Here is a 17,137-nt window from a genome sequence, read left to right as displayed (position 1 = left end):
ATTATTTATAAAAAGTGTTTTACATCTCACCAAATTTAAACATAAATTGTGATGAATTCTGAATTGCATATAAATAATAATCTGGTGTCTAAATAATTTAGTTTTATAGCAATTAATGATGTACTTATTCAAACTATTCATTATATATTATTATTATTATTATTATTATAAAAAGTGTTTTACATCTCACCAAATTTAAACATAAATTGTGATGAATTCTGAATTGCATATAAATAATAATCTGGTGTCTAAATAATTTAGTTTTATAGCAATTAATGATGTACTTATTCAAACTGGCAATTCATTATATTTTCTCATTTATTATTTTATGATGTCAGTAAAATTATTAGAGGATCACTGATGGTTAATACAATTTGTTCCACACTACACAAACTTTTAAGATGCTTTCTAGATATTTCTCTTAGTGTGTAGCTCAAAACAGTCGAGTATTTTATATTTATACATTATGAGCCACGAGCTGTAAACGTTTAGAGTAGATCTCAGTCTTCAGTCGATGAACCCACCTTCACCATCTGGATGTTCGTGACCCGTCAGCATTAACTAACCGCCGGTCAGCCGCAGTAGCCACAACACTGGGCCTAAATCAAACAGAGGAGCGCAGGAGACACCCCAACAGCCATTAAAGCCCTGAGCCTATTACACCCAATGTAAAGGGCCAGTAATCCCCGATTAGTCCAGAGAGAGAGAGAGAGAAGCGCCCCAGATGGCCTCTTCCGTGCGGACCGGACCATTGAGCACCAAGAGGGCAAAAAAAAAAACACAGCTTGACGTTTGGGAAGCAGCGAGATCAGCAGCCAAACAAACACGGCTTTAGAAACAGATGCTAAATATCCTGGCGGCGGGACGCTGTAAATGCAGCATTTTCAATTTCTCAGTCAAGACAGAAGAGAAGAGGACAATTTAACGTTCTTCTCAGGCTCTGAAAGCAACTGTCCGGGGCGATATTTATAACTTAACTGTTTCTGCAGACTTCCAAAGACACCCCGGGGTTCCTCTTAAGTCTTATTTATCTCATTAGGCCTTTAACACTGATTAATATGAATGCCGAATGAGAGCAGGAAGGTTTCTATGGAGGAGAGGAAGAGGCATTAAAGAGGAAAGGGTTTTGTGTCAGTAGACAATGAGCCGATGGCTTTTTAAGCCCTTTAGTGACTCCACGCCATTACCTCATGAATGAGGGACGCCGAGGAGACCTCGAGTCACTTTAGTCCCCGAGACGCTAAACAAACACACCTCTGTCAGACCCACAACACCGCCCGCATTTCCAGGTAAGCCGACATTTACGCCAAACCACAACATCTAGGAGAATAACAGCAACGAGCTTTAAGCTGCAAGCTGTCAAACATACTTGACCGCACAGTTAAGACAAAGGAAGCCGTTTTATAAACCGAAGGATTTTCTTTACACACTATTGATATTTATGAAATATTATAAATTCTATAAAAAATAATAATATAAATAAAAAAATTATATAATAAAAAAATAATTTAAATTTTTTTTTTAAAGAATTTGTTTAGAAAATGTTTAAATCGATAAAATAAAATAAAATAAAAAATATTTAAATTTTGTAAAGAATTCCTATGTGTGCTGAACTTTTGTCTACAAATTTGATTTGAAGCATTTAAGCAGAAACCTTCAGATCAAAAGCTCTTCAGATCTTGAAAACCATAAATTCAGTCAAGCGTATCTGCACTTCACGCAGGGGACCCCGAGTGTTTCGGGAAAGCGAAGGCAAATCACGTTCCTTTGTGCTCACATCTTTACAACAACGCCGAGGCCTGATACTGTATCTCGAGTGCAACAAAGCCCCCTCGACCCATCGCGAAACCCCTCCGCCCCCGGAGGACTTCAAGAAGGACAAAAGCGGGTTCTGGGGTTAATCCTCTCGGCTTAGGGCTCGTCTCAGACCCCGAGCTCCCAAATGTCACCTACATTGTTCGAGGGCCGGTAGAAGCGGCCAGACACATGCGTCTGTGAAACCCCGCTTGGCGTGGGAGAAAGCGGCGGCGAGGGAAATCGCCTCTGCGCTGCATTGTGGCCCGTTCGACGTGTCCCTGTAAACACAGAGAGTATTACAAGCAAGCAGCACCGTGAAGCGCTCTCCATTCACCCCCCTTCATCCTCTCCTGCTCTCCTTTTCTCTAAATGCATGCATACTTTCGGCCCGGGTTGTGGAGAGGCGACAGCGAGGGGAAACAATAGTGGCCTTTCAGAGCGGACGAGGCCTGGCCGTGAGGAAGAGAGAGAGGAACCGGCTGCTCAATATTTGCAGCGGGCGGTCGGGAGAGCAGCGAGAGCTCGGTTTGTTGGTTTGTTTGTTTGTGCATGCATAGAGCCGCTCGCAGGAGTAAACAGTGATGCACATTAAAAATAATCAAATGATGCACGCTCGCTCCACACACTCTCTGCATGAAATCATATGAAATCTTACGGCACGTTACCTGGCTGCCGAGTCTCACCAAACCCGTTTCAATTCCTTGAGAATTTGCCTGCAGCTGGAGACTGATTTATTTTCCTTAAACGGAGGTGTGAATGTGGAATGGCACGGGTGAAGCAGGCATGACCGATGCGCCAGCCACACGGGCGTCATGCCACATTTAGACCAATGCAGCGTTACAAATAAAGCATTCGAACACTCACAAACACTGTTTGCGCCAAATATTAATTCACACTAAATTAATAAAATCAAGTCTTGTTCAGTAAAAGGATCCTGCTTCAAATGTTCTTCCAGACGATGCACAGACATCTGTCTCGTGCATTTGCTTATTTTAACCATTATTTGCTGGGTGAGGCTCTCAAACGTCAAATATAAGTGCATCGTAAACATGCATTATGAATAAAAGCAAATAAAAAAAAACTTGCTTCAAACGTTGCTCTATTACTGAAATGTTGTATTGCTACAACATCTACCTTGTCCTTGTGCATATGCATATTTTTACTCAACCATTAGATATAATTTTATATTGCATATTACAAATGCATTATGAATAAAAGGGGTGTTACCCTTTCAAAACGTATTAATATGTACCCTTTAGGCAATAATTTAGGTACGTATGTACTTTTAAGGTATGCACACTTTTAAGGGAAAAGAGGTACAAAGGTGTATCTTTTGAAAGGGTATCATCCCAGTGATAGATTTTGTATTTTTTTGTTTTTTTATGAGAGTGCATTTGCTTATTTTAACCATTATTTGCTGGATGAGGCTCTCAAGCTTCAAGTATTAATTCATACTAAATATGTATTATGAATAAAACATAAATAAAAATAATTGCACGTACAGTACTCCACAACAGTCTCATACAGTAAAAAGACTACTGTATTACTACTAAATATCTCTCTTGTGCACACTTTCAGAAAAAAGGTACAAAAGCTGTCACTGGGACGGTACCCTTTCAAAAAGTACTGATATATACACTTTCGGTACAAATGTGTACATTTAAAGTACTAAAATGCATATTTTGGGGGTAAATAAGGTACAAAGTTGTAACATTTGAAAGGATATCGTCCCAGTGAATTTATATTGAATATGCATTTTGAATAAAACCAAATAAGATGAATTACATTACAACAGCCTTGTTCAGTAAAAGAATCTTGTTTTACGAGCTCTAGATGATGCAAAAACATAAATACGTAACAAAAAAATCCATTTAGGTATTAATTTAGGCAAAATATGTACCTTTAAGGTACTAAAATGCACCTTTTTGGGGATAAATAAGGTACAAAGGCGTACCTTTTGAAAGTGTATCATCCCAATGACAGCTTTTTGGACTTCTTGTGCATATTCTAACCCTGATTTGCTGGAGGAGGCTCTCAGATTTCAAATATTAAAAATGCATTATGAATAAAACCAAATAAAAACAAATTGCATTACTTTTCAACAGTCTTGTTCGGGGAAAGGATCTTGCTTTACAAGCTCTTTTAATGCACAAACATCTGAAAAAAAAAAAGATACAAAAGCTGTCACTGGGGCGTTACCCTTTCAAAAGGTACTAATTTGTACCATTTAGGTACTAATTTAAGCACATATATGTGCCTTTAAGGTACTAAAATGCACCTTTTTGGGGTAAATAAGTTACAAAGGTGTGCCTTTTGAAAGGGTATCCATCCCAATGAGCGCTTTTGTACCTTTTTGCTAAATGCATTTGCTTATTTTAACCATCATTTGCTGGATAAGGTTTTCAAATGTCAAATATTAATTTATATTGTATATGCATCATGAATAAAAGCAAATAAAATAAACTGCACTAAAGTCTTGTTCAGTAGATGATCTTGCTTCAAACGTTCCTCTTATTACTACCAGACGATGCACAAACATCTGTGTTGTGCATTTGCTTATTTTAATCATCATAATCATGCTGATGCACAAAACATGTACAACAAAACCAAAACCTGCAGCACAGGCGTATTTGACTCACATTCCTCTGCTGCATATTAAAAGTGGACCAGAACATTAAGACATGTGGCTTTAGATTAAACGCACAACCCTGCACTAAATTAATTACATAAATCTAATTACACGAGAGAATCAGCTAGAATGTTGCTGATAATAAATTCGTCCTGCATGCAGATTTCTAAAGTGAAGTGCATGGCAAAAGCAGCTGCGTCTCTCCAGCGTTCGCTCATGTACGTCTAATCCACAGCAGAATCCACCGTCAGATAGACACCAACGCAATGCCATCACAGTTTACAAAGCCTTATGCTGAAAAAGCATTTTATCCAGAAACTGTATCTAAAAACAACAGACAGTAAATCCCTGGCTCTTTTTCTCTTATTAAATAAAAAACTGTTGCATTGCACAAACGTCCCGCTGCCTTCTCAAGCAGCTGTTGCAGGGTAAACGTGAAGTTATTTTTATTTTGCCTAACATTAATCCAATGTCATACTGGTCTCTGTTTTTTTTTTAATCTGTTGTCCTTTATGTCTGTTCTTTAAAATCATCCCACTAATTCTCCAGACCAGGTTTCTCATGGACCTGCTGAACTCTCCAAACCATCTTTGAGAATGAATTTCGACAGTGAAAAGGCACGGCACATTTTACATACCGCGGGAGAAGTTTTACAAGGCTGAAAGAGGAAAATAGGCAGTGTCAAAACTAGTCAAGTCAGTCCGAATTGCAGCAGGATCTGTTTAAGACTTCGTAAGAGGCTCTGTTTTCATATTTGGAGCAGCAGTCATATATGGCCACATGCATGAGGAACGTAGCGTGTTTTACGTTTCTCAGCTGAGCTGGATCATGTATTACTGTACTTTTTTAATCTCCCACAGAAGAGGGAGATTTAAAAGGTGCTAAAATGCACATAAAACACATGCAAGTAGATATAAGCTGTTACATGTGGAGTTTGCGGAGGTCAGAAAGGTTCACCTCAATATGGTCAAACAACAGCATTGGCCTAAACCATGTAAAGCAGCAGTAGAAATATGCAAAATAGTTTTTTGCAAACATAACTTTAATAGAAAGTAATTAAAAAAATTTTAATTAAAAAAAAATGTATTATCAAAATTATTTTGCAAATGCATTTTTAATAAATAATTATTAGGAATATTTAATAAACAATCATTTTTTTATTAGAAGTGTTTATTTTTTCTTTATTTTGCTTTCTTAAATTTGTATAATTTTTTTTTTATGTATTATAATTTTTATTATACAAATATTGTGACTTGCAAATAAAAATTGTATTGAATTTTAATAAATAATTATGAATATTTAATAAAAAAAATATTAGAAATGTATAGTAATTTTTATTTATTTATTATTTTGCAAACAACATTTTAATAAACTAATAAAAATCTATTTTTCATATTTAATCATTATTTTAAAAAATATATACATTTAAAAAATATATATATATATAGATTTAGAATTTATTGTGTTTTGTGGAGCTTTACGGGAAATGTTGCTGTAAACACAGTCGTCCCATAAACACCGGATGGTCCTGCACGTTTAAGTCGAGTGGGAACACATTTCTGACTGGTTCATCATGGAACATTTTCACGAGCAACCCAACTATCGTGTTACAGCTGCATGTATGTAGGGTTTCCGTTCGGAGAGTGCATGACCCTTAAACCCGGGTCTCCGCACAGCCGGAATGAAGCTCCTGAAATATCTAATTGTATTCATTCATTTTCTCTGCACAGCATGGCACTGAGAAATAAAGAGAGTCGCAGCTAAAGGGGAAGGAAGTCAGAGGGAGATCTGGCTAGCGGGGTTTCTTGAGCATGGGAAACGGTACAGCGTCCTCATTATGGCTGTTTAGTGTGCCAAAGGTGCAGTGAGTAATTAACCAATTAACAATTCATACTCAGAAAGGAGGTGCGGACAGCCAACAGACGGCCCGAGTCAATCTATCTGCCCTTCTGATATTCAGTCAGAGCTCATGAGATGAATACAAACAGAGTGGACGCACTACTAACATTTCCAGATAAAGACCGTTCATGTCCTGCATTCATGCACTACTTTTTCAGATCATTCTGATGGTGTATAAGTCAAACACATCAAAATGAGTTACTGGACACAAAACATGCTTTCTATGAGTCTATCTGCTTCCCTCCAGCAAAAACAAGACAATAAATGACTTCAGAAACCACTGGATTCTTACAGGCCTTGACGTGAATCACTGCAAACCATCTGTGCTTCTGGGAACTAGGGTTATTTCCCCCAAAAACGTGGAGGAGAAAAAATACAGGACTTTATATGGTGAAATACTTCTTTTTTTTGTGCACAGCAACCTGCAATTAAACTTTTTTCTTTGGTTAATTATGAAACAGAATGCTCATCTGGCTTGCAAACCGTGCGACCGAATGAAACCGTGGCTTTTCAGCGTCACATATCAAATGAAACCTGACTTTGTGTTTTTCTGTTTAAACAAAGTGTCACATAAATAAACGGCGCTCTGGACGCAGGAGAGTAATTCTGACCGCAAAACTTCTAATCAGCAGAGATCTATTCACTCTGACGGCAGATTTCAAACCTGTCTGCTGCTTTCAAACAAGTTTTAAATATGATACGCAACCTATTCTTTTAGCTGTACTGGAGATGCATTGAAAAAATGCATTGCTTTTATGAAATGTGTAAATGTGTGAATATCCAATCACATTTACAGATTTTAAATAGCAAACAGGTTATGCAGAAAAAATAGTGACTGATACAAACAAACAAATAAATAAACATGAATGGTCATGTAGACTGGAGTTATATTCTGTAGCCCATTTTAACTTGTTTTCTTAATTAGAAAAAAAAATAAACATATGAAGCATCTGCATTATTAAATGCATTCTTGTTTGTTTGGTCTAGAAAACTGTGCTCTCATGAAAATAATCTTTAAGTGCATTCACCACAACTTAACATGGTAAGATATTTTAACATGTATTTATTTATTTATTTTGGAACTGAGAATTGCACAGTCGTGAGAAACAGATCCCTTCACCGTTTCCCTTTTAATATCCAATAATATAGGGTTTGCACCTGCTTTTTAATTAATGTATCAGTTCAAATAATTTCAGGATAATGAACGGCATTTATGTGTTAATTCATATATTACATACAGTTTTTATTTCACAGTTTCACTGTCAGTGAATCGACGCTTCAAAGCCACACGAATGCATTTACAGCGCAACCTTCGTCTGTCGGAAAAGCGTTCGATTAATTATAGATTTTTGGGATCAGTGATTTAAATATGTATCATACTGGAAAAATGCACCACGCCTTAAGAACCACGAGACTGCCACTGAAACCAGCTGAATGAGAATTAAACACAGTACAGAACCAAACACTAAAGTAAACTTTACAATATAAAGATCGGCACCCGTAGCGACGGAACGGGCCGAGACGCGTACGCGGCAAAACTGAGACGATTTGTCAATAAATGCGTGCCATCCAATACAATTAAAATAAATAAATAAATAAATAAAATCCCCGTTATTTTTTTTAATTCTAACTGTGAGTGTTTAATCTCTTATACTGACTTTTGTTTATTATACAACATGTGCATCTATATGATTAAACGGAATTAGATATTATCCTACTGTTCTGATTTTTTTTTTAAATCCACGATTCATAATTTAAAACAAATCACGAATAATCGGCCGATGCGCGCAACTGTAGCGGCATCGATAAAGCGTCTACATTCAGACAAATAACGCCACATCTATCGTTGCGTTTACTTCATCTTAATAATTATATGTTTAATTAGCTATTACCGCACTTTAAACCCGCGTGCATGTTAATATCTCTCTATAAATGTAAATGCAAAGTGAAAGTGTCGCGTATACAAAGTTCGCGTAAAGCGGCGGCGAATATAAACACACACCGATCCGCTCACCTGGGGTTGGTTCGGTTCCAGTAGACGGCGTATCGATCAGCCATCACCTTTGAGCTGGGCTCTTGACTAAATACACACATCCACAGAATCACACCCACGAATATGATCATTTCCACTTGCAGCATCACTACAGCACACTTGGACACGTATATTCCTCTTGCTTTAGTCGACTTTCATTCGCATCTGTGGCTCGGCTGATGTCAGACAGTGGAGCAAGTGTTGAGATGTCCGAGATCTTCTGTCAGTGGTGTGAATGTCCGCACTACGGTCAATAATTGTGGACTGCGCCGCCGGAGAGACAAAAACCACCCGCTCAGTGTTTAGGGTTCATTCTTCGCATATCAATCAGACATATCTTTCAGAAACGACCGAGTCTGCAGAAGCGCTTTCTCATCCACACATGCAACTAGGAAGCAGGAGCGCGGTGTTACTCCGAGAGAGAGATTTGAAGAAGTTGCACAGACTGATCTCAGCGCAGAAGTCCGTTCAGATTAACGCAGAGCTCGAGAAACACAGCCGCGTCACTCTCCGTCATTCTACTGCGGGAGACACGGAGGAGCGCGGGGTCATCTGTTAGTTCATGCGCTCGCTCTCGGTTCGGCGGGAGGTGTGATGATGATGTGAACCCAGCGCCGCTCGCTGCGAATGACTCTGTGTTCAGTTAAGCCCATTGGTCCGAACTAGGGTGGGCGGGGCGCTAACAACACAAACCCCGCCCCTCCTATAACCCTTTACTTCACACACTTCATCAATATAAACTACAGAGATAGATAGACAGATAGATAGATAGATACTAAATAATATTATATATTTTAAATTAAATATTATAAACATAAAACTAAAAAGATAACAATGTGACTAAATATCCTATTATATAAATAAAATAATATATGTTAGAAATAAACACTATTATAAATCAAATATAACTGTTTAAATAAATATAAATATAAAAGCAAAAAATACAGACAGACAGACAGACAGATAGATAGATAGAAACTAAATAATATTATAATATATATTTTCAATTAAATATTATAAACATAAAACTAAAAATATAACAGTTCGACTATATACACTATTATATAAATAAAATTATATACTATATATTAGAAATAAACACTATTATAAAACTAAGCAATATTTGTTTAAATAAATATAAATATAAAAGCAAAAAATATATACATACAGATAGATAGATAGATAGATAGATAGATAGATAAAGAATGGCGTATCTTAAAACACTTTTTCAAAAGCATTTACTCGCTGTATTAAATATTGTATAACTGTGTGCTGAGCTGATGCCAGTGTGCACTTGTTGCAGTGTGTGTGTAGAGAGAGAGAGAGAGAGTGTGTGTGTGTGTGAGAGAGAGAGAGAGAGAGAGAGAGAGAGAGTGTGTGTGTGTGTGTCGTCCCGCAGTGGAAGCGGAGCAAGTATCGTACAAATGCACCTAATCTACACCCGGAGGCACAAACACACGAGAAAAGAGCTGCGAGCGATGCCGGAAAATACACCGCGGCTAAATATTTACTCAATTACAGGAATTACAGGAATTATGTAAATGTCAACCGATCCTTGACCTCAGTGTCATCAGAACACTAAATATTACATCCACTCTGAGACTTTGGGAATCTTCGAGCCTCTCAACCTGTTGCTTTAAAGAATTCTGATGACCTTCAAAAGCAGCCTGTTTGTGGAGCGAGTGCTTTCGGATGTACTTGGCCTTCAGACGCAGCGAGAGGGGTGCCGCTCCAAATTACACAGCTCCTCCGGCGGCGGAGGCCAGTTGTCCCCTATATTCTGGTCACATCGAGCAGCAGGAGGGTGGCTCGGGGGATGAGGTCATTGCATCAGCAGCAGCAGCGTTTCTGCAATCTCTCCTCGCCGAACAGCCGCGTTCTCCCGCTGAGCTGCGCACAGAACGCATGTTGCCTCCTTCTGATTTCAAAGCGAAAGATGATATTCCTCACGCTCGCCTTTCACCCGGGCCTCGGCATCACAATAGGCATTTCGATTACTTGTTATGCCATATAATTTTCCATCGAAGGCAGAGCTGTCAAAGAAACAGCCAACTTTGAACCTCATCCCAGAGACAAATTTATTGTGATTGATTGTTATTATATATGGAGGTGCAGAAAGCGATTCTATCATGCCGGGAAAAAAAGACTCTTGTGCGAGATGGAAAATCATCCTCCTCGTCCTCGCTGATAAAAAAGTTCGCAGAGATATGAGTTTTCCAAGAGTAAGTGCCAATAAATAACTACACACAAATAATTAATGACCCTCAAGATAAATGATGTTCAGCATCTAATGGCCGTGAGACTGAAACCCAAGAAAAGCATCAGAGAACTGCTTACTGATGCTGATATATTGAACACAAGGCTGTCTGGGTGAAGCACTTTACTGTTTTTAGACATGTGTACTTTGTGTTGATTCAGTGGATGTTTTAAAAAGCCTACCTTTTTCAGTTAAAGAGATAGTTCACCCAAAAATGAAAATGTGCTGTTAATTCGCTCACCCTCAGGCCATCCAAGATGTAGGTGACTTTTTATTTTTAGTAGAACAGTAAAGAAGATTTTTAGCTGAAACTGTGGTCCTTGGTGATTCATAAAATGCAAGTCAGCAGCTAAAGAAAGCACTTCAAGTGTCAAAAAAGCATATCAAGGAACACTAAATGAATACCCTTTTTTCCTGACGATATATTGAGGTCTTATGAAGCGAAAAGATCAGTCTGTGCAAGAAACTGATCATTATTTGCAACATTATTACCTGTAACCCAGAGCCTCAGGCAAACAGGGAAATACGATTATTTTCCTCAAACTGATTCTTTCGGACAGTTTGTTTCAATGAACTGGTTCAATTCACTAGTTCATTTACCTGGAGCACTGAACGACTCATTCATCACAGGATCATAAATGCCACTATTTTGGCTCATTTCGAGTCAGAGTGACTGTAAGGTGTCTGAAAGTGAGTTTTGATTGAGTGGAATGAACTTGTAGATCTGTGCTGCTCGAGCCGCAAACTGTTTCAGATGTTCAGTCCGATTTGATGAATTGCTTCAACTTGTTCACTAAAAAGAACCAGTTCAAAAGAATGATTCCTTCACGAACTGAACATCACTCCTGACCGTTTGCCCGAGGCTCTGGATTACAGGTAATAATGCTGTAAATAATGTTTCATGATAAGATAAGATCTCAATATATCATCAGGAGCCACAGGGACTAATTTAGTGTTCATTGATATGCTTTTTTTATTCTCAAAAATGGTCAGTCACCAAGGACCAGAATTTCAGGTAAAAAAATCTTCTATACTGTTCTGCTGAATAAAAAAGTCACCTACAACTTGGATGGCCTGAGGTTGTGTAAATTAACAGCAATTTTTTATTGCTGTATTTTTTATTTTGGGTGAAATATCCCTTTAAGCTTGGATGTAAAGCTTTCTTTGTGTGCTTCTAATCTCAACACAGACGCATTAGTTATAATGTGCATCCATAAAGGACAATTGCACATAATCCCTGATGAGCCCACACTCTATTTACCAAGTTGGAAAAGCAGAGAGTGTTGGATGCGGTTCAAATCGCTGTCTCGTTCAATCCCCACCGCGTCAGTCAGAGCCGAACGCTGTATGCCAACAGCAGAGCAGCACTTGCCATTCTGACGGCCGAAGTCAAATATGCTGGATCTCATTTGTATACAGATCACAGGCCATGCTGTAATACTCTCGCGTTCACCCAGACAATGGAGCCATTGTGAATTAGGATCAGTTGCACATGTCGCGCTGCTATACGGACATGCAGCACGCGTGTGCACCGCATCACGGGCTGGACCGCAACCCAACAATACTGCAAGCAAACTCTCTAGTGGACCTCAGTGTAGAAATGCATTCATGAGGATTAGAGTTGCTGTAATTGCAGATATCCGGGAACAGGCCAGATTGCGTGCATTTAAAAAAGGCGATTTAGATTTGTCATGTAATGCTGTTGTTGCTATTGTGTTGAAGTCAGAAAGACCATCAGATTCCATCCCATAATTATTTGCAACGCTTACAGTGGTGCACATAATTATCTAAAAAAAAATCAATATTGTTTGCTCTACAGTAGATATCTGCTAATCCAAAGCATTCGCAATCCAAATATCAGCAAACAATCATTTAGCTGCTAATTGCAAAGCTAAACAGATTCACGGGATCTCTGTAGCTCTGGGTTGCACAAGTGGCGTTCACTACAACAAGTTCAGCAATTACTAAGGAGATGTGTGTTATTTTACCAAGTGATCAGACTTATAATGTTTACCTGCTGGACTATAAAACTGGTGAAAAAAAATATCATAGGTATGAGGGTGGACTTTTCTCACAAGACAGTAATAAAAACACCCTAGCAACCACCCAAAACATCCTAGTAAACAAAGACAACACCCTAGCAACCACCTAGAACACCCTAGAAATCCCCAAGAACACCATAGTAGCCACCCAGGATGCCATAGCAACCTCCCAGAATGACCTTGTAACTTCTTGGCAATGCTCTAGCAACCACCTAAAAAAAACTCTAAGAACCACCTAGGATTCCACAGCAACCATTCGGAACACCTTAGTAACCACCCAGAATGCCCTAGCAACCACCCACAACACCGTAACAACAAACCAGAATGTCCTAGCAACCACCCACAACACCTTAATTACAACCAAGAATGCCCTAGCAACCACCAAGAACACCCTTACAACCACCCAGAACACCCTAACAATGTCCTAGCAGCCACCCAGAAGACCCTTACAACCACCCAGAATTGCCCTAGCAAACACCCAAAACACCCTAGCAACCACCTAGCAATGCCCTAGCAACCATCTGGAACACCCTGGCAACAACCCAGAGCACTCTACTGTAGAAACAGCCCATAATACTAAGGAAACCACACAAGACAAGCCAGTAACCACCCAGAATACCCTAGCAACCACCCACAACACCGTAACAACCACCCAGAATGCCCTAGCAACCACCCACAACACCGTAATAACAACACAGAATGTCCTAGCAACCACCCACAACACCTTAATAACAACCAATAATGCCCTAGCAACCACCCAGAACACCCTAACAAAGTCCTAGCAACCACCCAGAAGACACTTACAACCACCCAGAATTGCCCTAGCAACTACCCGAAACACCCTAGCAACGCCCTAGCACCCATCTGGAACACCCTGGCAACAACCCAGAGCACTCTACTGTAGCAACAGCCCATAACACTAAGGCAACCTCACAAGACACGCCAGTAACCACCCAGAATACCCTAGCAACCACCCACATTCTTGCATCAATCAGAAACACTTTAGCAACCGCAGAGCGACATATTAAAAAGCACCCGTTGTCTGCCACATGTAATGTTCCTAACTGAGCTCGTCCAGTTCATTGTTTACCTTCACTTATTGTCATTTCATTCATCACGTATCGGCTTTGAGATTTTACCGTCGGGCTAAATGTACTTCAATCCGTCGCTAATCAAATCAGCATGATGTGTTCCGCTACAGGAAAGATGGCCTGACTCGAGCATGTTGCAAACACAGGCAGAGATCGATCGGAGTGATCTAATTGGATATATTTCCTCTGACGCTTCCCTCGGCTGAATGCTGATGATGGAGAGTCTCACAGGCAGGCTGAGAGCAGAAGACCTTGCCTGGCCAATAAGATGTGTTAAGGAGTTTTTCTAAAGCCTTGCCAGCAAAGAAGTGCATGTCAATTTATCTTCCAGCCCTTTTTAAACGTCTTGTCTGAGTTAAAGGGATAGTTCACCCAGAAATGAAAATGTACTCACCCCTCAGGCCATCCAAGATGTAGGTGATTTTTTCTTCAGCAGAACAGTAAAGAAGATTTTTAGCTGAAACTGTGCTCCTTGGTGATTCATAAAATGCAAGTCAATGGCCACCGTCCCTTTGATAGACAAAAAAGCGTATCAAGGTATGTAAAATGAATCCCTGTGGCTCCTGATGATATATTGAGGTCTTATGAAGTGAAACATACAGCGGCCGAGAGAGCTCAACATGCTGCAAATTAAAAAACACTTGATTTTAATGTGGTCTGTGCTACTTGTTTCTTTATTTGTTTGTGTTGTGAGCATTTGCAGCACATGTCAAACTGATGAAGATGTTTTCTTCCTAGCAATGCCCTAGCAACCATCTGGAACACCCTGGCAACAACCCAGAGCACTCTACTGTAGAAACAGCCCATAATACTAAGGAAACCACACAAGACAAGCCAGTAACCACCCAGAATACCCTAGCAACCACCCACAACACCGTAACAACCACCCAGAATGCCCTAGCAACCACCCACAACACCGTAATAACAACACAGAATGTCCTAGCAACCACCCACAACACCTTAATAACAACCAATAATGCCCTAGCAACCACCCAGAACACCCTAACAAAGTCCTAGCAACCACCCAGAAGACACTTACAACCACCCAGAATTGCCCTAGCAACTACCCGAAACACCCTAGCAACGCCCTAGCACCCATCTGGAACACCCTGGCAACAACCCAGAGCACTCTACTGTAGCAACAGCCCATAACACTAAGGCAACCTCACAAGACACGCCAGTAACCACCCAGAATACCCTAGCAACCACCCACATTCTTGCATCAATCAGAAACACTTTAGCAACCGCAGAGCGACATATTAAAAAGCACCCGTTGTCTGCCACATGTAATGTTCCTAACTGAGCTCGTCCAGTTCATTGTTTACCTTCACTTATTGTCATTTCATTCATCACGTATCGGCTTTGAGATTTTACCGTCGGGCTAAATGTACTTCAATCCGTCGCTAATCAAATCAGCATGATGTGTTCCGCTACAGGAAAGATGGCCTGACTCGAGCATGTTGCAAACACAGGCAGAGATCGATCGGAGTGATCTAATTGGATATATTTCCTCTGACGCTTCCCTCGGCTGAATGCTGATGATGGAGAGTCTCACAGGCAGGCTGAGAGCAGAAGACCTTGCCTGGCCAATAAGATGTGTTAAGGAGTTTTTCTAAAGCCTTGCCAGCAAAGAAGTGCATGTCAATTTATCTTCCAGCCCTTTTTAAACGTCTTGTCTGAGTTAAAGGGATAGTTCACCCAGAAATGAAAATGTACTCACCCCTCAGGCCATCCAAGATGTAGGTGATTTTTTCTTCAGCAGAACAGTAAAGAAGATTTTTAGCTGAAACTGTGCTCCTTGGTGATTCATAAAATGCAAGTCAATGGCCACCGTCCCTTTGATAGACAAAAAAGCGTATCAAGGTATGTAAAATGAATCCCTGTGGCTCCTGATGATATATTGAGGTCTTATGAAGTGAAACATACAGCGGCCGAGAGAGCTCAACATGCTGCAAATTAAAAAACACTTGATTTTAATGTGGTCTGTGCTACTTGTTTCTTTATTTGTTTGTGTTGTGAGCATTTGCAGCACATGTCAAACTGATGAAGATGTTTTCTTAATTTGCTGGTGCTTTTTCTATTTGCATGCGTGTTTTATGAAGTTGCAGCGCGTTGAGCTCTCTCTGCCACCATAGAAACGATCAGTCTGTGCAAGAAACTGAACATTATTTACAACATTATTACCTGTAATCCAGAGCCTCATGCAGATGGTCTGGAGTGATGTCCAGTTTGTGAACAAATCATTTTTTTGAACTGGTTCTTTTAGGCAAACTAGCGTCTGAATCAGTCTGCAGCTCGAGCAGCACAGATCTACAAGTTACTCAATCATCCATATTTCACCACATTATTGGGTGCTTTAATAATTTAATTGCGCATACATGACTTAATTGCATGATTACATAAAATAGTGAATTGAACCAGTTAATTTAAACAAACTGTCCGAAAGAACCAGTTCACAGAAAATAATCAGACTTCCTTGTTGCCTGATGCTCTGGATTACAGGTAATAAAGCTGTAAATAATGCACAGATTGATCGTTTCGCTTCATAAGACCTCAATATATCGTCAGGATCCACAAGTATTTATTTTATATACCTTAATATGCTTTTTTGACTCTCAAAGTGATGGCAGCTATTGACTTGCATTATATGAATCACCAAGCGCAACAGTTTCAGCTACATCTCAGATGGCTCGAGGGTGAGTAAATTAACAGCAATTTTTTTTTTTTTCTCGGGTGAACTATCCCTTTAAGGAGTTTTTCCAAAGCCTTGCCAACAATGAAGCGAATGTCAATTTATCTGACAGTCCTTTTTAAAAGTCTCGTCTGAGTTGAAGCCCACCAACACAATATATCAGCGTTAATCTTCCTGCAAAAATATTTCCTTCACTTCACTACAACAAACCTACTCTTTTCCACATGGCCATTTGAGGATTTATGAACTTGTTTATGTGTCTGCTAATTCAGTTTACATAACACATATTACGTTAGCATTAGTGAGCATTACCGGCGGGCTAAGAGTATTACATGTCACTGTATCCTTATTTCCTCAATCCGCTTTCACAAATTACTCAACATTCATGGACCGTCATGCACCGATTTTTTCCCCCGGCTCACTTGGTACGAGATGACAGAGAACTAAAGCAGAAGAAAACTTTTGCAACTATGTGTAAGACGGTCTGGTGGCAGTGTTTTCAATTTGAATGCATGCTTTTTTATAAAACAGGTTTGTGTACTACTCAGATTTGAACGGAAAGTGAATTTAAATTCCCAAATTCCTTTGTGAATTTAAGTCGAATTTGAATTGAGGCAGCAAAATTTAAATGTTGGCTCGACATGTTTAAAAAAAAAAATAATTTCCCAGAATGCATCACCATCACAAATTATAATTCA

The 17,137-nt window shown here is 39.5% G+C and overlaps 1 protein-coding gene across 1 annotated transcript in view; it reads right to left on the bottom strand.

The window, feature by feature from the left end:
• Positions 1-8,953, bottom strand: part of LOC107721028 (ephrin-A5b-like) — a 122,647-nt gene extending 113,694 nt beyond the window's left edge. The window contains exon 1 of the mRNA XM_016528880.1: positions 8,340-8,953. Coding sequence (XP_016384366.1) covers positions 8,340-8,464 — 125 coding nt within the window. The 5' untranslated portion in view covers positions 8,465-8,953. The remainder of the gene's footprint in view (positions 1-8,339) is intronic.
• Positions 8,954-17,137: the final 8,184 nt, after the last annotated feature.

Source organism: Sinocyclocheilus rhinocerous, unplaced genomic scaffold (genome assembly GCF_001515625.1).
Source record: "Sinocyclocheilus rhinocerous isolate Xijiao unplaced genomic scaffold, SAMN03320098_v1.1 scaffold120, whole genome shotgun sequence".
Lineage (NCBI taxonomy): Eukaryota > Metazoa > Chordata > Actinopteri > Cypriniformes > Cyprinidae > Sinocyclocheilus > Sinocyclocheilus rhinocerous.
This window is presented reverse-complemented; position numbering and strand designations above follow the sequence as displayed.